The sequence below is a fragment of the Leuciscus leuciscus genome, assembly GCF_965113295.1.
Source record: "Leuciscus leuciscus genome assembly, chromosome: 20".
Taxonomy (NCBI): Eukaryota; Metazoa; Chordata; class Actinopteri; order Cypriniformes; family Leuciscidae; genus Leuciscus; species Leuciscus leuciscus.
The window spans coordinates 35,746,980-35,768,151 of record NC_138744.1 but is presented as its reverse complement, the minus strand read 5'-3'; the positions used below and the strand labels follow the sequence as shown (position 1 = coordinate 35,768,151).

General features: G+C 38.2%; 2 protein-coding genes and 1 long non-coding RNA gene across 4 annotated transcripts in view; all 3 read right to left on the bottom strand.

The window, feature by feature from the left end:
• LOC309483399 (leukocyte elastase inhibitor-like) overlaps window positions 1-20,674 on the bottom strand; it is a 31,174-nt gene extending 10,500 nt beyond the window's left edge. The window contains exons 1-8 of one of the 2 annotated variants that reach the window (XM_082149228.1): window positions 20,517-20,673; window positions 20,116-20,292; window positions 19,136-19,279; window positions 18,848-19,003; window positions 18,644-18,761; window positions 18,280-18,422; window positions 18,024-18,191; window positions 14,786-15,460 (exon numbers count right to left, since the gene is read on the bottom strand). In XM_082149228.1, the coding sequence (XP_082005354.1) occupies window positions 15,056-15,460; window positions 18,024-18,191; window positions 18,280-18,422; window positions 18,644-18,761; window positions 18,848-19,003; window positions 19,136-19,279; window positions 20,116-20,283 (1,302 nt within the window). In that variant the 5' untranslated portion in view covers window positions 20,284-20,292; window positions 20,517-20,673 and the 3' untranslated portion in view covers window positions 14,786-15,055. Of the gene's footprint in view, window positions 1-5,473; window positions 5,546-14,785; window positions 15,461-18,023; window positions 18,192-18,279; window positions 18,423-18,643; window positions 18,762-18,847; window positions 19,004-19,135; window positions 19,280-20,115; window positions 20,293-20,516 lie in introns of those variants that run through there. The other variant, XM_082149230.1, reaches the window with a different exon arrangement.
• On the bottom strand, window positions 1,948-4,807 carry LOC309483412 (leukocyte elastase inhibitor-like). The gene is made up of 7 exons (XM_082149242.1): window positions 4,660-4,807; window positions 4,259-4,435; window positions 3,534-3,695; window positions 3,330-3,447; window positions 2,978-3,120; window positions 2,722-2,889; window positions 1,948-2,609 (listed from the first exon to the last, which is right to left on the bottom strand). Exons 2-7 carry the CDS (start codon window positions 4,424-4,426, stop codon window positions 2,205-2,207), a joined length of 1,164 nt encoding a protein of 387 aa, XP_082005368.1. The 5' UTR covers window positions 4,427-4,435; window positions 4,660-4,807; the 3' UTR covers window positions 1,948-2,204.
• LOC309483420 lies at window positions 16,555-18,017 on the bottom strand. Its single transcript, XR_014200554.1, has 2 exons — window positions 16,821-18,017; window positions 16,555-16,788 (listed from the first exon to the last, which is right to left on the bottom strand). It is a non-coding gene; the product is annotated as an uncharacterized lncRNA (long non-coding RNA).
• Window positions 20,675-21,172: the final 498 nt, after the last annotated feature.

Below are 21,172 nucleotides of genomic sequence, written 5' to 3'. Positions count from 1 at the left end.
ACCCTTCGTTTTTCGAGACAGCGCCTCCTATCAAATTGGATTGGATAAACATGTGAAGAACTTAAGCCGAAATGTGAGTATCATCAATTTTATTTAGCGAATCATACTCAACCGATTTTTTTTTAATCAAACTACTTTATAGCTCATCGATACGCCAACATATGAATAGTCCATTTAATATTTGTAAAGATAGTTTGTAACAAAATTTGCCTTTTTTCCCCGAAAATATTTTGATAGCTAACGTTAGCCTTTAACCTTGGACTTTTTGTAGACAAGCCATTGTAAAAAAATTGATTAAAATTAGTTGCCATTAAAGTAGACCAATTAAACACATTAAGTGTGTTAATATCAAAGAATGTCATCATTAATTATTTAATCAGATTTACCGTTTTACCTTTTTTTTTTTTTACCTGTTCCTCCGTGGCCCTACTTATCACCCTAGGTATGCTTGTAATTTGCATTTGCAAAAAAAAATATTATTTATTATTACACAATATTTTTGACAATGGCATTCATCTTTTATTTTAGTGAAGTCGAGGAATTTGACAGAGCGATTGCAAAAAGAATGAAAAAAGAAGGAACATTCGCCTACCAGAAAGTAATTATTTTACCTTATGCATTTACATTACATTTTACATTTATTCATTTAACAGAAGCTTTTATCCAAAGTGACTTATAAATGAGGAGTTTTTTTTAATGCAAGAAAAACGAGGGGTCTGAGAATGCGGGACTCTGGGTGCGGGACTTTAGCTGCAGGCTCCGAGGCTTCATAATATTGGCACTTCTCAGGAACCTGATGATCAAGTCAAGTTCGCCAGAGACTTACAGTGCACTGCATCATGGATAGTTGCAACATACACTTTCAGGGTGGAGGGAGCGCTCTAACCCGCCTTGCAAGAAAGAAAGCATGACATTGACAGGAAGAACACCAATCAATGAAGAGGTGCAACGTCAAAGTGTAGCCGCTTTGTAGAGGGGGCTTTAGCTCAGTGATAGTGTCAACCACTGGAGGTTGGCCACTTAAGTCCTCCGTGTCCCGTCCAGAGACCACACGTGGAGGTTCCAGAGGTCTGGACATTGGTGCCAGCCGTGCCACGTGGTATCCCGTTCCTGAGAAGCGACCGCATCCAGAAATGCACGGACGGCGAGGCGTCCTAAAAAAAGATGCTCGCCGTACGCTTGCTCTTTTAGGGAAAAGTGCACTTTCACTGTCAAACCATCTAGGGGGACAGTTGCTGCACTTATCTGTGCAAAGGAATACTCTTTCAGATGTGCAACCTCCACTGGAACGCGCCGTCAATCCAACACTGAAACAGCTTCCCTCTTGTTTTGCAGATATTCGAACGAATGATTGTAGCAGAGTCAAAGTTGTCCACTCGGCTCCGAAATCTCATTTGCCATTGTGCATTGGCTTGTTTTGTACCACTCGAAGGTAACTGGGCTCTCAGATGAGATCCCAATATGTTAGTTCAGTCTGACGTAACGTCGAACGTGACTGACTGAGGGTTTTTCACTGACTGATACCCTACCATCATTAAACTGCCTATGGTTGTTTTTTTTTAGCAACTTTTATACAGTAATATTATGAAACAGGAATCTCAAATGGTAAAAATATAAAAGACAACATTTTAGCCAATAAAAGATTTAATTGAATGATTATATATATATATATATATATATATATATATATATATATATATATATATATATATATAACAACATACAGTATACATCCTGATGTGACATTCATAAAAATAACTTATTTGACTAATTAAAGTGTTAGTTTACTTTCCTCTTTCCATGTTTCCCCCTCAACACCTTTTCAGAAACCAGTTTACTTTAAGTAACCAGTTTATTTTAAGGCACCAGTTTGACAACAGGTTATTTGAGACAGAGGCTTCTATTAAATTACAATAAAAACTCAAACAAAGCAGGTTTTATTGAAGATTTGTTTAATTTATGTTTAATATACAGTTACAGTTGATGCACACACATTATTTGACTTGTATAACAGAGCCTCATGTAGTGCAAGAAACACAAATGTTTATGTAAACTGATAGATTTGATTGGATATACAGTAGAACGAAGAGACCCGTCCAAAACTGTATCCTGTAAATTGCAATAGTCGTCCCGAGTCTCTCCTACTCATTTTAACCAAATCACCACCTAAACTAGCTGGAAGCGTCTCATGCAGCAGGACTCACTCATGGAGAGCAGAAGCGTCCGTAAAACAAAATGGTCTTGGTTGGATTGTGTCGGATGAAGAATAGGAAAGGATGGTCTGCATTGAAGACCTGCGGGATGATAAAACACTCTACCCTCATGACGACGCCGGTGGCTGCAGCCGCTTCAGTTCCTTCCTCGTTGACTTCAACAAAGGCTTTATGGATCACCTTCGACACCACCAGGTCGTTGTTGGAGGACATGCCTGAAACATTAATCTTTTTCTTATCAAAAACATCCTCCATTCCCATGCTGATCAGAAGACTCTTCATGTTGTAGGTTTCCTCCATCTTGAACCTGGGCAGCGACACTTCAACCTCTTCTTGACTCATGATTTCTGGTTTGGTCCATTCCATGAGCTTCTCGTAGGTCAGTGCCTTTTCAAGCTGGATAATGAGAGAGACATGTCAAAGAAATAGTTCAAATAGTTAAAATAAAAACTACTCCACAAGTAAACATCTGACTGGTCACGGCTGGCTAATTAAGCATTCAAATCACCTTCTGAAGGCCAGTGGTGTCGTCTTCCATCTCGTTAGGAAGGATGATCAACATACTGAGATTCTTCCCGTCATACGGCAGCTCCAGAACCTGACTGTTGATCTCTGGGATGAAGGCCAGAGGAAAGTCCTCCTTTTGATGCATCATCTTCACTGGTTTAGTTTGATTCTGCCAAGCATCAATGTAAACACATTATAACCTCTCATATTTCATCATGACTGCTAAAAATATTTTTAAAAAGAGCATTAAATCTCACCTTGCTCAGCTTAAACTGCCCATCTCTGGTGGCTTCCTTTGGGAATTTCTTCTCCCAGTTTCCTTTGAAATAGATGGCGTTCACCAAAACCAGTTTCGTCATCCCATCGATGGCTCCCTGTGGCACCAAGTCCTTGATCTTCTCTAAAATACAAATGGACATTGTTCACTTTGAGCAGTGATTTGAACTGGTTGGTTTGATATTGCTACTATAAAGCTCAACTCAAGAACCCATGAAGCCAAACAAGGCCCTTAGAAAGACATTTTCGCTGACACTAAAGTGCTGCAAAAAACATATAACTTTTTATTTAGAATAAGTTTCAAATTGAGAATAAGTTTATGCTGGATTTCACCTTGTGTTTTTGTCTCCACCCATTGGTTGATGTTGACACGAGCAGCCTCTGATTGGTTCATGAAGTCCACCTTCTCCAGTCCGGCTTCATAGTAGCTTTTTGCGTCATCGAGGAATTTCTGTAATACAGCAAATCGATTGAGGTGGAAGTGATATTAGAGTTGAGAACATTTCCAGAACCTCCAGTGAATAAACCGAGTCTTACCTCAACAAACTGGTAGGATTGCTCTCCGTAGAGGCGGTTGGCAAGACTCAACACATACGGGACTCCTGGTTTGTTCAGATCACTCATGAACTTTTTGAAGCTGGAATGAATTTGGTCCTCAGGTTTTTGTCCGGTTACTGGAGGATTGTTAAAGCCCAGGACCTACACAGCATTATTATGGTAGAATTAATAAAGATAACCTCACTATTTTGATAACTTCAATAGTGTGAATGCACTACTTAAATACCCATTAGAATAAATAAATAAATAAAAATGCACTAGAAAAGAGTGATTATAATAGTTGGCACTTTACTGTTTATACAATGTTGGAACTCAAATGACACATATTGGGTCTCAGTTTGGAAACTCAATTTCTTGTTTGTGAATGAACTTTTAAATGTACTGTTGCTAACTGTTTAATATTACATTTCTCTGAATTTAAGTTCTTGGAAATATAGAAACGTAATCACTCTTAGAAGAAAAGGTTCTATATAGAATCTTAAAGGGTTCCATCAAGTGCTTCATATACAGAACCTTCCTATCATGGGATCGTTTTATGGATCACTTTTAAAATCTGATAAAAAAATTTCAATTAAACAGCTTACAAACATTTTATTTCTAGGGAAAAAAATAACTTGTTAAACATTAAATTATAATGCTCTGCTCCCTCTGTCTCAGTCTACTCTCTCGTCGCCCTCTTTTAAAAGTATATTGTGTGAGATCACCTTAATCATCTGATCTGCTGTGTTTCCTCTTGCACCGAGCGACACCATGGCCAGAGCCGAGGAGATGCTGACAGGAGAGTAGAACACATTTCCTGATGCGTTTCCTCTGCTGATCTCCTTGAACAGGTTGAGGGAGAACTGTGTGTTTGCTGCAGTCAAAGGCTCCATTTTCACAAGCTAGAAAGTAAGAGAGAGAGAGATATGATCAGCATAACAATGTGAAAATAATTAAATCCTAAACACAGCATTGCTCAGTTCAGTTGTCATTATATGCAAAGTAAGAAACAGTCAATCAATGCTCTATCTCTCAAATGACATCAGTTTTCTTAAAATCAGAACAGTAGTTTAACAGTTTGCATCATTCTTCTAACAAACAGAGAAAGTTAAATAAAAAGCATTACCTAGAGTATTCAGCAGGAACGATGAAGTTTCCCCGTGTGTCGGAGTTGAATGAATGAATGATCTGCTGAGTGTCATTCTTATAAACGTTGCCTCGCCCTGAAGAGCCCATCCTCTAAACTAATCCAGCCCTTCTGAAAAACTAAAGGCTTGTTTGACAGGTGAAACTCGTCGCTTTGAATGTCGAAAGGAATTTAGATCCGCGATTCACAGAAACAAAAGCAAATATTGGCGTTCCAGGCTAATTGTTGCCAATAACATGGATGCAACATCTGTAATTTCCTTTCATTTTTAGTTTTGTAATAGTCATGTCTTATACATATATCAAGCTGTCAGAGTGTAAGCTATACCAACAGAGAACGTTCTTTGACCAGGTTTCTCTTAAAGTTATTAACAAAAACATTCTTTAAGTGGGGTTAATCGAATTGTTCAAGGCTATATGGTCTTTAATAATATTCCCAAAAGACCAAAGTCACAAAAACATTACTTAAAACATCATTCATAGAACGTTTTTTTCTGAAACGGTTTTGGACATTATTATTATTATTATGTTTCTACGTGTTTCAGAAAGTTCGGTGAACATTCCAAAGTAGCCTAATGTTCCGGTAATGTTTACAAAATTATAAGATAGAACGTTTCTTAAATGTTTGCTCTACCAAGAAAAAAGAAAGAAAGAAAAAAACACTTTAAAAACAGTAAATCTCTACAGTAAATACAGCTGTTCATGCAACAGAACCTTGACAGAATGTTAGCTAAAGTTCTGAGAACGTTCCCTGTTAACTGGGTTAGTGTTTGATGTAAATATTCATACGAAACCTTGAGTTCAGCAGGTGTCTGAGGATTCTGGGTTTGCTGCATCATTGGTGGTTCATTGTTAAAGCCCAGGACCTACACAACATTGTTATGGTAGAGTTAATAAAGATAACTTCAATATATATATTGTGGATGCACTTCTCAAATGCTCATTAGAATAGTTTCAAATGTGCTTGAAAAGACAATGAAGAACTGATGATGTCAAACACATTCTTTGTTGATTTTGGCCCTCAGGCCTTTGATAATTAAATGAGTGGAAAGAGTGATTAATTGCTGGCACTTTACTGTTTATGCCATGCCTGGAACTCAATTTACATGTGGTGCGTCCAGAATCGAATACTTCCCTACGCCAAAAGAGTAAGGCAAGGCAAGGCAAGTTTATTTATATAGCACATTTCATACACAATGGTAATTCAAAGTGCTTTACATAGAAGAAAATAAAATAATCAAAAGAAATGAATAATTGAAACAGTTTTTTATAAAAAATAAAATAAAATACAGTACAAATAGTCGGACGAACAGTGGCACAGTGCTCATTCAGTAAATGCTCAGCTAAACAGATGTGTTTTGAGTCTGGATTAGTATGCACTGTATTTGAAACACAGTAAGCGAAAAGTCCCCGGATGACCTACTACTACTTCCAAGGTTCTGAAGTGCGCATTCGATGGACACTTTACTATCCCATGAGGCCACGGGAGAGGATTTATGAATGGCCAACTGATGCTGATTAGTCACATGACAGTATCAACACGGCGGATGTAGTACGTCTGCATTTCATTCATATGATACTGCACATTCATACTTCATATAACACGCTTTTTAATGCCCACGAAGCAAATTCAAATTCAAATGTAGTCCATACTCAGACAGTATGTGATTTCAGACGCAGCTACAGATTAGATCTCATTCAGGAAACACAATTTTTCTGTTTGTGAAAGCAATTTTGAATGTATAATATGTAAATGCTATAGACAGAGGTGGGAAGTAACGAAGTACAAATACTCTGTTACTGTACATAAGTCGATTTTTCAGTACTTCACAACTTTTTACTTTCACTCTTATTTTTTACACAAATACTGTATCTGTACTTTCTACTTATATTTTCAAACCTGGCTCATTTCTTTAATTCTAATCTGTATTTGCTGGCATGATCAATACTATTTCTTGTCATTGCGAGCCTTTTTCAACAGAAAACATGACTCCCCCATTGGTGTATAATTTTCTTGACTATCACGCACCACAGGTGTAGGCTATAAGCTCCCACGGGCAGAAGACAACAAGAAGAAAAACGTTATGGATGAGACAGAGGGAGTTAAAGATGTCGACATGACTGAGAAGAGAGACATTCCTGATCACGCACGCATATATGAAAGAGATTATGTAATTGTCTGTGTTAAAAGGGATTCCTGGCGAATGCATTGCTAATTGTGCAAACCTAAAAAGCACAAAATGCTGGCTTTCAAGAATTCGCTGTTGAATTTAAGAAAGCACTTAAAGGTTGTGTATGACAGATAATGCCCAGTTTTTGAAGTGATTCGCAGGGGTTCAGATTTAGGAGCGGCTAAGGATTTTTCCCAACAATTTTATTTCTGTGTTTGTATAAGGGATGTTGCCAGTAATGTCGCCAATTTGAGCATGTACTGCACATCATCCAAGTGGATGCTACAACACTGGTGGTGGTTGAGGAGAGATCCCCTGATATGATTGTAAAGCGCTTTGGGTGTACAGTAGTACATATGAAAGCGCTATATAAATGCCTCATTCTATTCTATTCTATTCTACTGATTTAAAGAAATACTTTTTCTTTTTTATTATGGAAATGTGTACTCTGCTGTTAATTTCTCCAGTATTAAGCGGTCATCTGAAACCTGACAGGTTTAGTCAGATAGTTTCCATATGCTGTAGAACCGGTAAATCAGGTGAAGTGTAAATTATGCTTGGATTATAATTTTCTTTCTGTTTGTACTTAAATAGAATTTACAGTATAACTCCATCAGCTTAGTCTTTTCTCTGCTTGTGTATTATATGGTAGTTGCTCAGCCTGGATACATTCATTAGCTAACAAAATTAGATTTGTAAGTTCTTTTGTATTAAAGCATTAAAGCAACACTATGTAACTTTTCAACCTTCATAATATATTTCCAAGATCCTTGTGATGGTACATCGACTTACAATAGGTTGAATGACACGTCTGCCATAGCCTGACAGGGTCTGTATCGCTTTTACCGGCACAATGTAACTTCAGTGTTCGGGTAGTAACAAGAACACAAAAAGAACTACAAAATTCGACTGCTTTACGGCATACGTCACTTCGTCAAATTTGGACGTGAGAGGCCAACCAGCGTTTGTTTTCGGCTTTCGTGCGTACGTTTTTGTCATGGGGGCTGTTTACACCTGGCCACTTCATGCATTTTCTCAGATCGGATAGCTATCCGATCGTGAAAAGTCCAGGTTTAAATGCCCTCCGAAACGCATTTGAGACGGATTTGAATCCGATCCCTCAAACCACTTCAGGAGGAGATCTGAGACGCATTCCAGACGAAACTGGACAAGTGTAAATGCATATAGTTTTTGAAACCACATATGTAAATTGTACTCCTCCCAAAAATGCTAAAAATAAATAAATAAATAAAAAAACGTGTGAGAGCGTGTTATAGTCTATATGTTATATCCAGATATGACGACGCGCTGGAACACGCATCACCGCAGATGAGCAACTGCATCAAGCCAACGTGCAAACTATCGCAAATCAAAGTGAAAGTAAGTCGCAGACGCTTAACACACAATCTTCATCATTAAAAGTAAAGAAACGAAATGATCTTACCAGGGCTGTTACTGCTCTCTCTTATTGCGGTCTTTGTTTTTGAAATTTTAGCTGATGATCTATAAAATGCAGCTCATATCTCGGTGACGTGCACTCCATTAAATCTGCATAAAGCGCAAGAATTGAAGATCGAATTTAAATCCGTTTCGCAAAAATACATTTATGTGACCAGGTGTAAATGGAATCGTTTTGATAAATCAGATAGCTATGCCTCACGAATTAGTTTGCCAGCTGAACTCAGGTGTTGTGAGGTGTATTTATCACGCCCTGAGGGATATCAGACGACATTGTTGACGTTGATTCCTGCGATTATCATGAGAACAGCTTTCAATATCTCACATAATTATCATAAATAAGCCTAACGTAGAGGTTGTAAATAGTGTAAACGAGCACAATTTGCAAACTATTATGATAAATTGCAATAATCATGTCTAATGACACCATAACGGCCAATGTTATGAAATAATGCGACGTACATTTAACTTAATTGATGTTATCTGGCATTTTGTAATGTTTAAATTCCAATAAAAACAACACAAATTAAATTATACAGTAGGCCTAGACTATAGACTATTTACTTGTGATTTAGCTGCAATCATGTAAAAATGTTATAATATAATTTACGACAGTGCAAGTATTCCACAGCGACTCTAGGGGCAAAAACACAATTTCTACTTAGTGTGGCTTTAATTCATGGGTTTCATCCGGTCCCTTTCCACAGGTGTATAAAATCAAGCACCTAGATTATGAATGCAGACTGCATTGTGCTTGATTAATACACCTGTGGAAAGGGACCAGATGAAATCCATGAATAGGATGTGAGGTCCAGTTACCAACGCGACACTAAAACAGGTAGTAGCAATGGCTACTTTTTACTTAAGTAGAGCCCATATTTTTTTTACTTTACCTTGAGTGAAAAAGTGTAGTGTACTTCAACTTTTACCAGTTTTTTTAAACATGAGTATCTGTACTTTTGCTTGAGTGAAGGATGTGTGCACTTTTCAGTCATATAGGGCTGTTTTAACCTTTTTAAAGAATACAGGATTAGAGCATAGGATATAATGTATGGGAATCGTGATGCTTCTGCCCATCCTGGAGGAGGAGGGGAAAGAGTGGAAGTTGGAGGAGCCGAACATACAGCGCAGCGCCAGCAGAGGGTGGGAGGGGCATTACATCTTCATATACAAAAGAAATAATACTAATACTGATAACAGTGTTTTCAGACATAATGTATTACTTTTATTAGCTATTTCATTTGTATATTTATATAGACATAATCAAAGACCAGGGTTCTTGCAGGTTTCAGCAAGTCAAATTTAAGACCTTTTTAAGACATTTTAAGACCATAAAGGTTGAAATGTAAGACCTACACGACGCATTGCCAAAAAAAATAAAAATTCAAATCAAAGAACTAATTTTATTTCAATGAATTAAGTAATTGAAAAAACATTAATTTAATTTACAGATAAAACAATCACATTAGTAACCTTCCACACCCAACAACGTGTGTCAGAATCAGAATCAGATATATATATATTTTTTATAGAAAATTGTACTATGCATATTATACTGTAAAAAACACATAATTAGTTGATTTTACTGAAAAATCAATTACTGACATTTACAATGCACTTTAGCTTATCTTTTATTATTAATAGTAAAATTCGGTCGGATTTTCCCGTGGCGTCTGTCGTTGCTATGCAACCATGCACTGCGCTCTCCACAATGACAAAGAAGTTTTAGTGGCTAATGGATTTCCACCGTCGAGAAACGCTTGCTGTAGCTCTGCTTCAAGATTTATTTACGGAGAAGAGAAAAACACCGTAGTGTTTGGGTGCACCCGCATCCTTCCAGTTGAGTGAGCTTTCAACGTTGTTACGGAAAGGGGCGAAGCTGATTGGTTGGTTCTTGTCACATGACCTGTGGTGCGCTTGCGGCATTCTGAAGAGTTGCGATTTTTTTTTATCGCGCTGCGCCTGGAAAAAAACGAGTACGTCGCTTCAATTATGAGCGCGCGCCTACATTTGAACGAACTTGAGCGCGCAAAAGATGCGATATGTGAATGCGCGCAAAGGTTGGCGAGACCTTTTTTAGACCTGACTAAATGAAATTTAAGACCACGGATGAAAATCTGGCCGTTTTTAAGACATTTTAAGGCCTTAAATTTAAAGTTCAGAATTGTAGACTTTTTAAGACCCCGCGGGAACCCTGAAGACTATGTTCTGTCACAGTTTTGACTTAAAATTGTTTGTAATCGTTGTTGAATGTTCTGGCTCAACTAACTGGTAATCTGTCTCCAACTTATCCTCTGATCTCACTCTGCCTCAGTGTATTTGTGTCTGTTACACTCTTGATGGTTTAGATTTTAACCCATTCATTGTTGTGTGCTTTTGCCTGCATTAATGGATAAGAAATCTATTTCAATATGGCAATGCGCTAGCACCTCGCGCCCTCGAACAGGACACTGCAATGCAAGGGCTGGGTCTGCCTCCTCCGCGGGCAGTGCATGCAGGTTCACCACCTGGTCCCTGAAAGGAGTGGTTGGAACTTTGGGCACGTATTCAGGCCAGGGTCTCAGGATGACGTGAGAGTTGGCCGGCCTGAATTCCAGGAATGCTTCGTTGACCAAAAATGCCTGCAGGTCCCGCACCCTCTTAATGGATGTGAGCGCAGTCAGGAGCGCTGTCTTAAGAGACACGATCTTAATCTCTACTGACTGCAAGGGCTCAAAGTGTGCTCTCAGTAGGGCCGTTAAGACCAGAGAAGGGTCCCAAGAGGGGATGAGGCGTGGCCGAGGAGGATTCAATCTCCTGGCACTTCTCAGGAACCTGATGATCAAGTCAAGTTTCCCCAGATACTTACCGTGTACTGCATCATGGATAGTTGCAACACACACTTTCGGGGTGGAGGGAGACAACCTTCGCTCCAACACGCCTTGCAAGAAAGAAAGCATGACATTGACAGGAAGAACACCAATCAATGAAGAGGTGCCACGTCAAAGCGTAAGCAATTTGTAGAGGGGGCTTTAGCTCAGTGATAGTGTCAAGCACTGGAGGTTGGCTACTTAAGTCCTCCGCGTCCCGTCCAGAGACCACACATGGAGGTTCCAGAGGTCTAGACGTTGCTGCTACGTGGTATCCCGTTGGTGAAAGCGACCGCATCCAGAAATGCACGGACGGAGAGGTGTCTTAAAAAAAACAGCTTCCCTCTTGTTCTGCAGATACTTGAACGAATGATTGTAGCAGAGTCAAACTTGTCCACTCGGCTCCAAAATCTCACTCGCCAATGTGCATTGGCTTGTTTTGTACCACTCGAAGGTAACTGGGCTCTCAGGTGAGATCCCAATATGCAATGGCGTAACTTTGTTTTAAAAAGTGGGTGGGACAGGTGGGGTGGGGGTTGCTAATACAATGCTAAATCAGATATATGTACAATCACATTACGATGTCCAGCAATCGATTTAAATAGTAGGCTACATGGGATTTAATTAGTCATTTAATGAGATGTAGCCTAACACTTTGATCACTTGATTCAAAAAACACATTTCAGCGCTAGATCGTCTCTTATTTAAAAAACAAAAGAAATGAATGCTCTGCCAGTTAACTGGAGATGTTTTATTTATTTGTAGAATTGGTACATTCGTGCCGCGAGATGTTTTAAAAAGTGGTGGGGACAATATCGACCCTGGCAAAAAGTGGTGGGGGCATGTCCTACCCGTAAATTACACCTATGTTAGTTCAGTCTGATGTAACGTCGAATGTGACTGACTGAGGGTTTTTCACTGACTGATACCCTACCATCATTAAACTGCCTATGGTTGTTTTTTTTGCAACTTTTATACAGTAATATAACAGAAATCGCAAATGTTAAAAATATAAAAGACAACATTTTAGCCAATTTAATTGAATGATTTATATATACATATATATATATTAGGGATGTCAATTTTAACAAATTCCCATGATCAATCGTCGTTAAAATCAATTAATAGATAATTAGATCAATTAATCGATTAATCGTTAGCTGTTACACTGCATTATGAGTCTGATGCAGTGCATGGCATATGGCCAACAGCATGACAGGGTGTGGAAAATACTGCACAAAAGGCTATGTTCCTCACCAAATGAATGAGAATGGTTTTTAATCTAAATAAAGGGCTAGTAGGATTGTAAAATGTTTCAATGTGATTGATCATTTAATTAAATTAATTATTTAATAATCAAATATAACGACTAATGAAAAGTGTCACCAACGCCTTAGATGCGTGCTTGGAATATGTGACTGTTGTGGACGTGCTCTTCCTGGAACAACGCGCTGAAAATGGCAACTAAACCCAATGAATTCACAACGATTTAATAAAACAGTGTTCTCATGTTAAGTGATATGACAGTCCTAATCATAGTTATTAACCGTGCATTGCTGTTTGAGCGGCGCGCTGAATGAATACCGGTAAAATGGAGCACTTTGCTAGCACGTTATTTAACTCAAAGAAACGCATCCTATATGAGATTAATCAGATATATACAAAATAAACATAATATTACAAATGATATCTGCACAAAATGAAGCGAATGCAAAAGTGAACTTGAACTAAGTTACGTGCCATTCAGAATGACTCATGTTGTGGACGCGCTATTTCTGGAGCAACGCGACTATGGCAACTAAACCCAAATAATTCACAATATTTTATTACAATATTGTTCTCTTTATAATGTTATGTAATATGACAGTCGACAATAGTCATTATTAGTCGTGCATTGCTGTTTGAGCTGCGCGCGCTGAAACTGAAGAGGATCACCGTAAGCTTTACTACATTAATTCTTAACCAAATGCATCCTATATGAGACAGGGTTCTCAAGTCTCACGCATTGGCCGTGATACACACGCAATTCAACCAGTTCACACGCTCACACGCCACACCGTGTATTTCTCACGCTGAAAAGGCAATGCCAACCAAGTTGTCCTGCGAGCTTTATATATAACGTTGTATACGAGGCGCAGGCACACAAGTGAAGTTTCCTGCCGCCAGCACGTATCTCGGCCAGATTGCGTTCATTACAAGGCAACACAGATGCGCGAACACACGGAAGTTGACGGAACATTCTCGGTCACCGTACGTTCGTTACTAGGTAACCAACAACATCGCGCGAACACACGTCGTGATGGAGAAGGTAAGTTGGAAGAAAGCTCGTCTAACATTTTTAGGCTAGAACATTTAATATATAGCCCATCGTTTACATTATTATTGATGCAGTCAAAAACTCTACAACTACTCTGCAACCAGGCCAGAAGCTTTGGCTCAGTTTGGCTAGCTTACGTTTTCTTAAACTAAGGGAATGTTAGTGGGTATGGGAAGGAATGAAGATGTATTTCTTCATTTTATTTTAAATACATTTAAATTTGTTTATTTTATTTTAAATTATATATTATACTGTATTAATAGTCTTTCTAGTTACATTAAGGCTACATGTATTAAAGCAGAGTGCTCTGGGTAATATTTTATATCCTGTCAAAACATACATTAATCATTGCCATTGCATTTGTATTTTTCAAACACAAAACACATTTCATAAGCTGGAGTGTGTACTCTTGTGTACACACACACACACACACACACACACACACACACACACACACACACACACACACACACACACACACACACACACACACACACACACACACACACACCTTAATAATACTCTAATATGTCATTTGTTCACAATGTCCCATGCACCACACAATAAATAATTATATCATTTTGACTAGACACATTCAAAATGCAAAAAGATTTGTTTTTCCAAACTGTTTGGAGCAATTTGTTATATTTTTGTAATTTTTGTATAACTTATTTGTAATTTTGAAATATAACATTAAAGAGTATATTTGATGTGATGAATTGCTCTGTCATTTATCAGATTTACCAATTGTTATAATTTCAATTTGGGCTGGTTAATTATGAACAATGGGTAAAATTGGGGGGCGGGGACATATGGGGGCGGGGCTCCATTAGGGCTCCTCCCCTAACCGCATGTGATCTCACTCCAAGCTTTTGGTAAAACTTGAGAGCCCTGATGAGATAAATCAGATATAGATAGGCCTACACAAAATAAACACAACATTACAACTTACATTTGCACAAAACAAAAAGCTGCGAATGCACACGCAAAGTCATGATGGTGTAAAATGGTCCCAATTCCCAACATCTCCGGCTTGCTCGCTATACATGTTTTGCGGTTGAGTAGCACGCATGCGCATGAACCTGCTTAATCGATGATCGATAAACATCCCTAATATATATATATATATATATATATATATATAACAACATACAGTATACACCCTGTATACACCCTACACCTTTCTGTGTTTCCCCCTCAACACCTTTTCAGAAACCAGTTTACTTTAAGTTTCATTGGCACCAGTTTGACTACAGGTTATTTGTGACAGCGGTTTCTATTAAATTACAATAAAAACTCAAACAAAGCAGGTTTTATTGAAGATTTGTTTAATTTCTGTTTAATATACAGTTATAGTTAATGCACACATTATTTGACTAGTATAACAGAGCCTCATGTAGTGCAATAAACAACACAAATGTTTATGTAAACTGATAGATTTGATTGGATATACAGTAGCATAAAGAGACCCGTCCAAAACTGTATCCTGTAAATTGCAATAGTTGTCCCGAGTCTCTCCTACTCATTTTAACCAAATCACCACCTAAACTAGCTGGAAGCGTCTCATGCAGCAGGACTCACTCATGGAGAGCAGAAGCGTCCGTAAAACAAAATGGTCTTGGTTGGATTGTGTCGGATGAAGAAAAGGAAAGGATGGTCTGCATTGAAGACCTGCGGGATGATCAAACACCGTGTCATTACGACGGCACCGGTGGCTGCAGCCGCTTCGGTTCCTTCCTCGTTGACTTCAACAAAGGCTTTATGGATCACCTTCGACACCACCAGGTCGTTGTTGGAGGACATGCCTGAAAGATTCACCTTCTGCATGTCGAAAACATCCTCCATTCCCATGCTGATCAGAAGACTCTTCATGTCGTATTTTTCCTCCATCTTGAATCTGGGCAGAGATATTTGAACCTCTTGTTGACGCATGACTTCTGGTTTGGTCCATTCCATGAGCTTCTCGTAGGTCAGTGCCTTTTCAAGCTGGATAATAAGAGAGACATGTCAGATGAATAGTTCAGTCAAAATGAAAACTGCTCCACAAGTACAGTAAACATCTGACTGGTCACGGCTGGCTAATTAAAGGGGTCATGAACTGAGAATTACAATTTTTCTTGATCTTTTGACAGTCAAGAGTTCGTTATACTATAAAAATACCCTGTACTGTAAGTTTCAAAACTCAAAACTTCCTTGTTATTCCAAAAAATGCTTTTATTGAAACCAAGGCTAGAAAACGACAGGATCTAAAAAGTGGAGACGTATGACGTCACAGGGCAGCGAAAGACTGACTTTGCAGAAGAATATCAACGCCCATGTCTACATCACCGTGTCTTTGGTGCCGCCTACAGGAGCGTTAGTGAATAGTGACATGAGAACCATACCTGTCAACACACCAGTTTTCCCCCTCCCATTTTGTTATTTCTCCCGTAAAACTCCAGTAATTTGTATGGCCCAAACGTCGTTATATGAATAATCACATCAATATATTATTCCAAGGTTGTCCAGTTGCCAGATCTTGTATGAAACCTATCCTACTTGCGCAGTCAACACATCATACAAATTTCAACCCATTTGTGAGCTCAACCTGGCAACCTACAACCCAGTTGTGCCGTCGATATCTGCGCTGGTAGTAGACGCCGGAAGTTGAATAAGTTACTGGTAGACATAGGAAAAGTCTCAGTGGTAAGTAAATATTTAACGCAATTAACGCAGCATCCGTTTTTTTCTGTCATCCTTTGGCTGCATAGCGTTACATTATATGATGTGCTTTTATTCTTGCTAATGCTTTTAAACCATTCAAGCCATATCTTACTTGTTTTATAAAACTTTAAAAGCAGAAAAGCGCTTCACTCATTCCTGGGAATACATTTGACATCGCAGCCTGACCTTGACGGAAATAAATATCCTACGCCAAAAGTACCTGAGAAAAAGTCTCAGCTGTGCTCAGATTTGTAAACCGTACAGTTGCTTTGGTTTTTCAATCCGTACCCGTTTCGCCCCGTGGCTCAAAAGGGACACAACAAAAATAGGGACACACAAGAAAGCCAAAATAGAATGGAAAATGTATTAACAAAAAAAACTACGTACAAGGTAGCAGTGAACATCCGTGCACGCTTTCGCAGTCGTTGTTTTTTAAATCGTTCTTTCGCAATAGTTGTTTGTAATATTCAGTTCCTGTGAAAATCTGTTTCAGTTAATGGGAGTAGGCCTACAGGTGATGTGTAATATTCAGTACCAGTAAACTCCACCCGCTGGAACAGTTTCTTACAGTAACTAAATATCACACAACATCACCTGTTCAGTTTTGCAAACTGTAGCCTACTCACAGATTTGTGGTCTATACCTTATTTTAGAAATCAGTTTTTCTGTATATTGATTTGTTTGTGTATTGTTAAGATGAATACAATTAACTGTCTTAAATGAATTTTTCTATGATTTGGCGATGGGGTGTGTAATGTATAGATGACATGAAATCGCATGTGGTTGAACTGAAACCCCCCCAGGTTTTGGTACCCAAATGTTGACAGGTATGATGAGAACTAGAAAAGATCAACACAGGATCAATGCCATTACCTTCCAAACAATCCTAATGCTAGGATATGGGGTTTCTTTTTTCAACAATGCGAATGTCTCAGCAGTGCATTATTTGTTTGTATTCGGTGCATTTCACTGTGGATTATTTGGTCAATTTCGGCACAGGCTGTGCAAACAGACTTTTACCATATGGATCTGCCAGCAACGCCACAAACATGTAAGTAATCATGTTTATTTTAATGTCTGATCTGTGATCAGTGATTTCTGATGTACAATTATTCAAGTTCAGACAGATTATCTCTCAAAATCATTTAAAACTGTTTATGCATCAGTAAATCAAGCCAGTGACTAAACTATCAACTTCACATCGTTTCTCTTGGTAGGATGAAAATAATCTTATTTAAACTATGATTAAATTGTATACAGAAAGCGATCAAAGAACGCTCCCTTTCCAATCACCCAAGCTGTCATTACACAGCACAAGTTTATCTGGACACTTGCCAAAACTCATTATGAAATCAATGACGCTGTTACACTGCATAACGAAGCTTTTACTGTATTTACATTGTGTTTGCATTGTTATTTGGTGAAAGCATTCGTGAGAGTTGCAATGATGAGAATCACTTCATCACTGCAATCTTTCATGTGATGGGAATAGATCTAAATATATTATCAATCCTTTTCACAAACTTTCTTTAATCTCGATAGCTGTAATAGTAAAAACATAGTAAAAGATTTTGAGAGAGTTCCACATGTAATACTAGCTATTTCATATGCAAACATGTCAGCCAATCACAACAGTGGGCGTTTACACTGAAGTCTCACAACAGACACGCCCCTTCAAACAGAATGTTCAAACCAGAGGCTAAAATCAGGCTTGGAAAAATGCCTTTTATTTCTAAATTATGAAAAAAAAAAGTAAAAATCATACTTGCATTATAAGGGCACCCCAGGAAACATTATAAAAGAATAAAATAATCCAGTTCATGACCCTGTTAAGCTTTCAAATCACCTTCTGAAGGCCAGTGGTGTCGTCTTCAATCTCGTTAGGAAGGATGATCAACATACTGAGATTCTTCCCGACATACGGCAGCTCCAGAACCTGACTGTCCAACTCTGGGATGAAGCCCAGAGGAAAGTGCGTCTTTTGATGCATCATCTTCACTGGTTTATTTTGATTCTGCCAAGCATCAATAGAAACACATTATAACCCCTCAGATTTCATCATGACTGCTAAAAATATTTTTAAAAATAGCATGAAATCTCACCTTGTTCAGCTTAAACTGCCCATCTCTGGTGGCTTCCTTTGGGAATTTCTTCTCCCAGTTTCCCTTGAAGTAGATGGCGTTCACCAAAACCAGTTTCGTCATCCCATCGATGGCTCCCTTTGGCACCAAGTCCTTGATCTTCTCTAAAATACAAATGGACATGGTTCACTTTGAGCAGTGATTTGAACTGTCTGGTTTGATAATTTTACTATAAAGCTCAACTCAAGATCCCATGAAGCCAAACATGGCCCTTGAAAAGACATTTTCGCTGAAACTAAAGTGCTGCAAAAAACATGAAATAACTTTTATTTGTAAGAGTTTAGAGTAAGTTTAAAACTGAGAATAAGTTTATGCTGGATTTCACCTTGTGTTTTTTTCTCCACCCATTTGTTGATGTTGAGACGAGCAGCCTCTGATTGGTTCTTGAAGTCCACCTTCTCCAGTCCGGCTTCATAGTAGCTTTTTGCGTCATTGAGGAATTTCTGTAATACAGCAAACCGATTGAGGTGGAAGTGATTTTAGAGTTGAGAACATTTCCAGAACCTCCAGTGAATAAACTGAGTCTTACCTCAACAAACTGGTAGGATTGCTCTCCATAGAGGCGGTTGGCAAGACTCAACACATACGGGACTCCTGGTTTGTTCAGCTCACTCATGAACTTTTTGAAGCTGGAATGAATTTGGTCCTCAGGTTTTTGTCCGGGTACCGGCTGAGCAGGACATTTCTGTTTGCATCAACAATATCAGATTTAATCAGATGAATCAGACGAACTTAAAGGATACATGCACCACTTCAAAAAAAAAAAAAAAACCCATCTGTTAGAATAATCATAAAGCCATGATGTAAATGTCCATACCAAAACTTCAGCAGGTAACTGAGGTTTCTGGGTTTGCTGCATCATTGATGGTCCATGCTGAACCTTGACGCCACATGGAATCTGGGGCTTCTGAGCTTGTTGCATCATTGCTTGTGCAGGTGGAGGATTGTTAAAGCCCAGGACCTATAAAGCATTATTGTGGTAGAATTAATGAAGATAACCTCACTATTTTGATAACTTCAATATTGTGAAATCACTACTCAAATACCCATTAGAATAAAAAAATGCACAAGAAAAAAGTGGAAAGAGTGATTAATAACTGGCACTTTACTGTTTATACAATGTTGGAACTCAAATTACACATATTGGGTCTCATTCTAGAAACACAATTTCGCATTTGTGAATGAACTTTTACTTGTACTGTTGCTTACAGTTTAATGTTGCATTTCTCTGAATGTTCAGTTCTTGGAAATATAGATTATAATCACTCCTAGAAGAAAAGGTTCTATAGAATCTTAAAGGGTTCTATCATGTGCTTCAAATAGAACTTTCCCATCATGAGATCATTTTATGGATCTAGTTTTTTAAAATTTGATTAAAATCTATGAATTAAACAGCTTGCAAAATGTTTATTACTAGGGGAAAAAAACATAACTCTTTAAACATGAAAGTGTTATGCAATCATTTTTAAGGCATTTCTCTTTATATAGAAACTTTTTGCCATTAAAGGGCTTCTTTAAAATTGAGCCAGAATTCTAGATACTGAACCCCACCGAACGAACCATTTTTTCTAAGAGTGAAGTACACAAGCTGTATGGGATTCTTTCACAGCGCGTTGAGGACGAGTAAATATTTTAAAGATGTTAATTTTTGAGTGTGCTGTTGCTTTAAAATAGAGTTGGAATCGGTTGGAAAGCTTGCGCTCGTTGTGCAAAGGCTTGCATCACTTCCTGGTCCCTCTGTCAGTCTACTTTTAATTTTTCGTCACCCTCTTTTAAAAGTATATTGTGTGAGATCACCTTAATCATCTGATCTGCTGTGTTTCCTCTTGCACCGAGCGACACCATGGCCAGAGCCGAGGAGATGCTGACAGGAGAGTAGAACACATTTCCTGATGCGTTTCCTTCGCTGATCTTCTTGAACAGGTTGAGGGAGAACTGTGTGTTTGCTGCAGTCAAAGGCTCCATTTTCACAAGCTAGAAAGTAAGAGAGAGAGAGATATGATCAGCATAACAAAGTGAAAATAATTAAATCCCAAACACAGCATTGCTCAGTTCAGTTGTCATTATATGCAAAGTAAGAAACAGTCAATCAATGCTTTATCTCTCAAATGACATCAGTTTTCTTAAAATCAGAACAGTAGTTTAACAGTTTGCATCATTCTTCAAACAAACAGAGAAAGTTAAATAAAAAGCATTACCTAGAGTATTCAGCAGGAACGATGAATTTTCCCCGTGTGTCGGAGTTGAATGAATGAATGATCTGCTGAGTGTCATTCTTATAAACGTTGCCTCGCCCTGAAGAGCCCATCCTCTAAACTAATCCAGCCCTTCTGAAAAACTAAAGGCTTGTTTGAAAGGTGAAACTCGTTGCTTTGAATGTCGAAAGGAATGTAGGCGTCTTTACTCAAGGAGAGGAGTGGAAACTGCTGTCAGGACAGATGTTTCATCTGCAGTAGATCCGCGATCCACAGAAACAAAAGCAAATACTGGCGTTCCCTAATTGTTGCTATTGACATGGATGCAACATCTGTAGGCCTAATTTCCTTTAAATTTTTGTTCTGTAATAGTCATATTTTATACAGATATCAAGCCTTTCAGAGTGTAGGCTACTAGAGAATGTTCTTTGACCAAATTTCTCTTAAAGTTATAAACAAAAATATTCTTTAGGTAAGGTTAATCGAATTGTACAAAGTTAATAATATTCCCAAAAAGTTCCACAAAAACATTACTTAAAACATCATTCATGGAACGTTTTGGACATTATTATTATTATTATTATTATTATTATTATTTTTATTATTATTATTATTTTTACGTGTTTCAGAAAGTTCAGTGAACATTCCAAAGTAATGTT

Excerpts from the sequence above, each read along its gene's own strand:
- LOC309483412 (XM_082149242.1), bottom strand. The coding sequence starts at position 4,426 with ATGGAGCCTTTGACTGCAGCAAACACACAGTTCTCCCTCAACCTGTTC. Across the intron at positions 3,696-4,258 it reads CAGCAGATCAGATGATTAAG|GTCCTGGGCTTTAACAATCC; the intron begins GTGATCTCACAC and ends AATGCTGTGTAG. Across the intron at positions 3,448-3,533 it reads AATCCTACCAGTTTGTTGAG|AAATTCCTCGATGACGCAAA; the intron begins GTAAGACTCGGT and ends GCTGTATTACAG.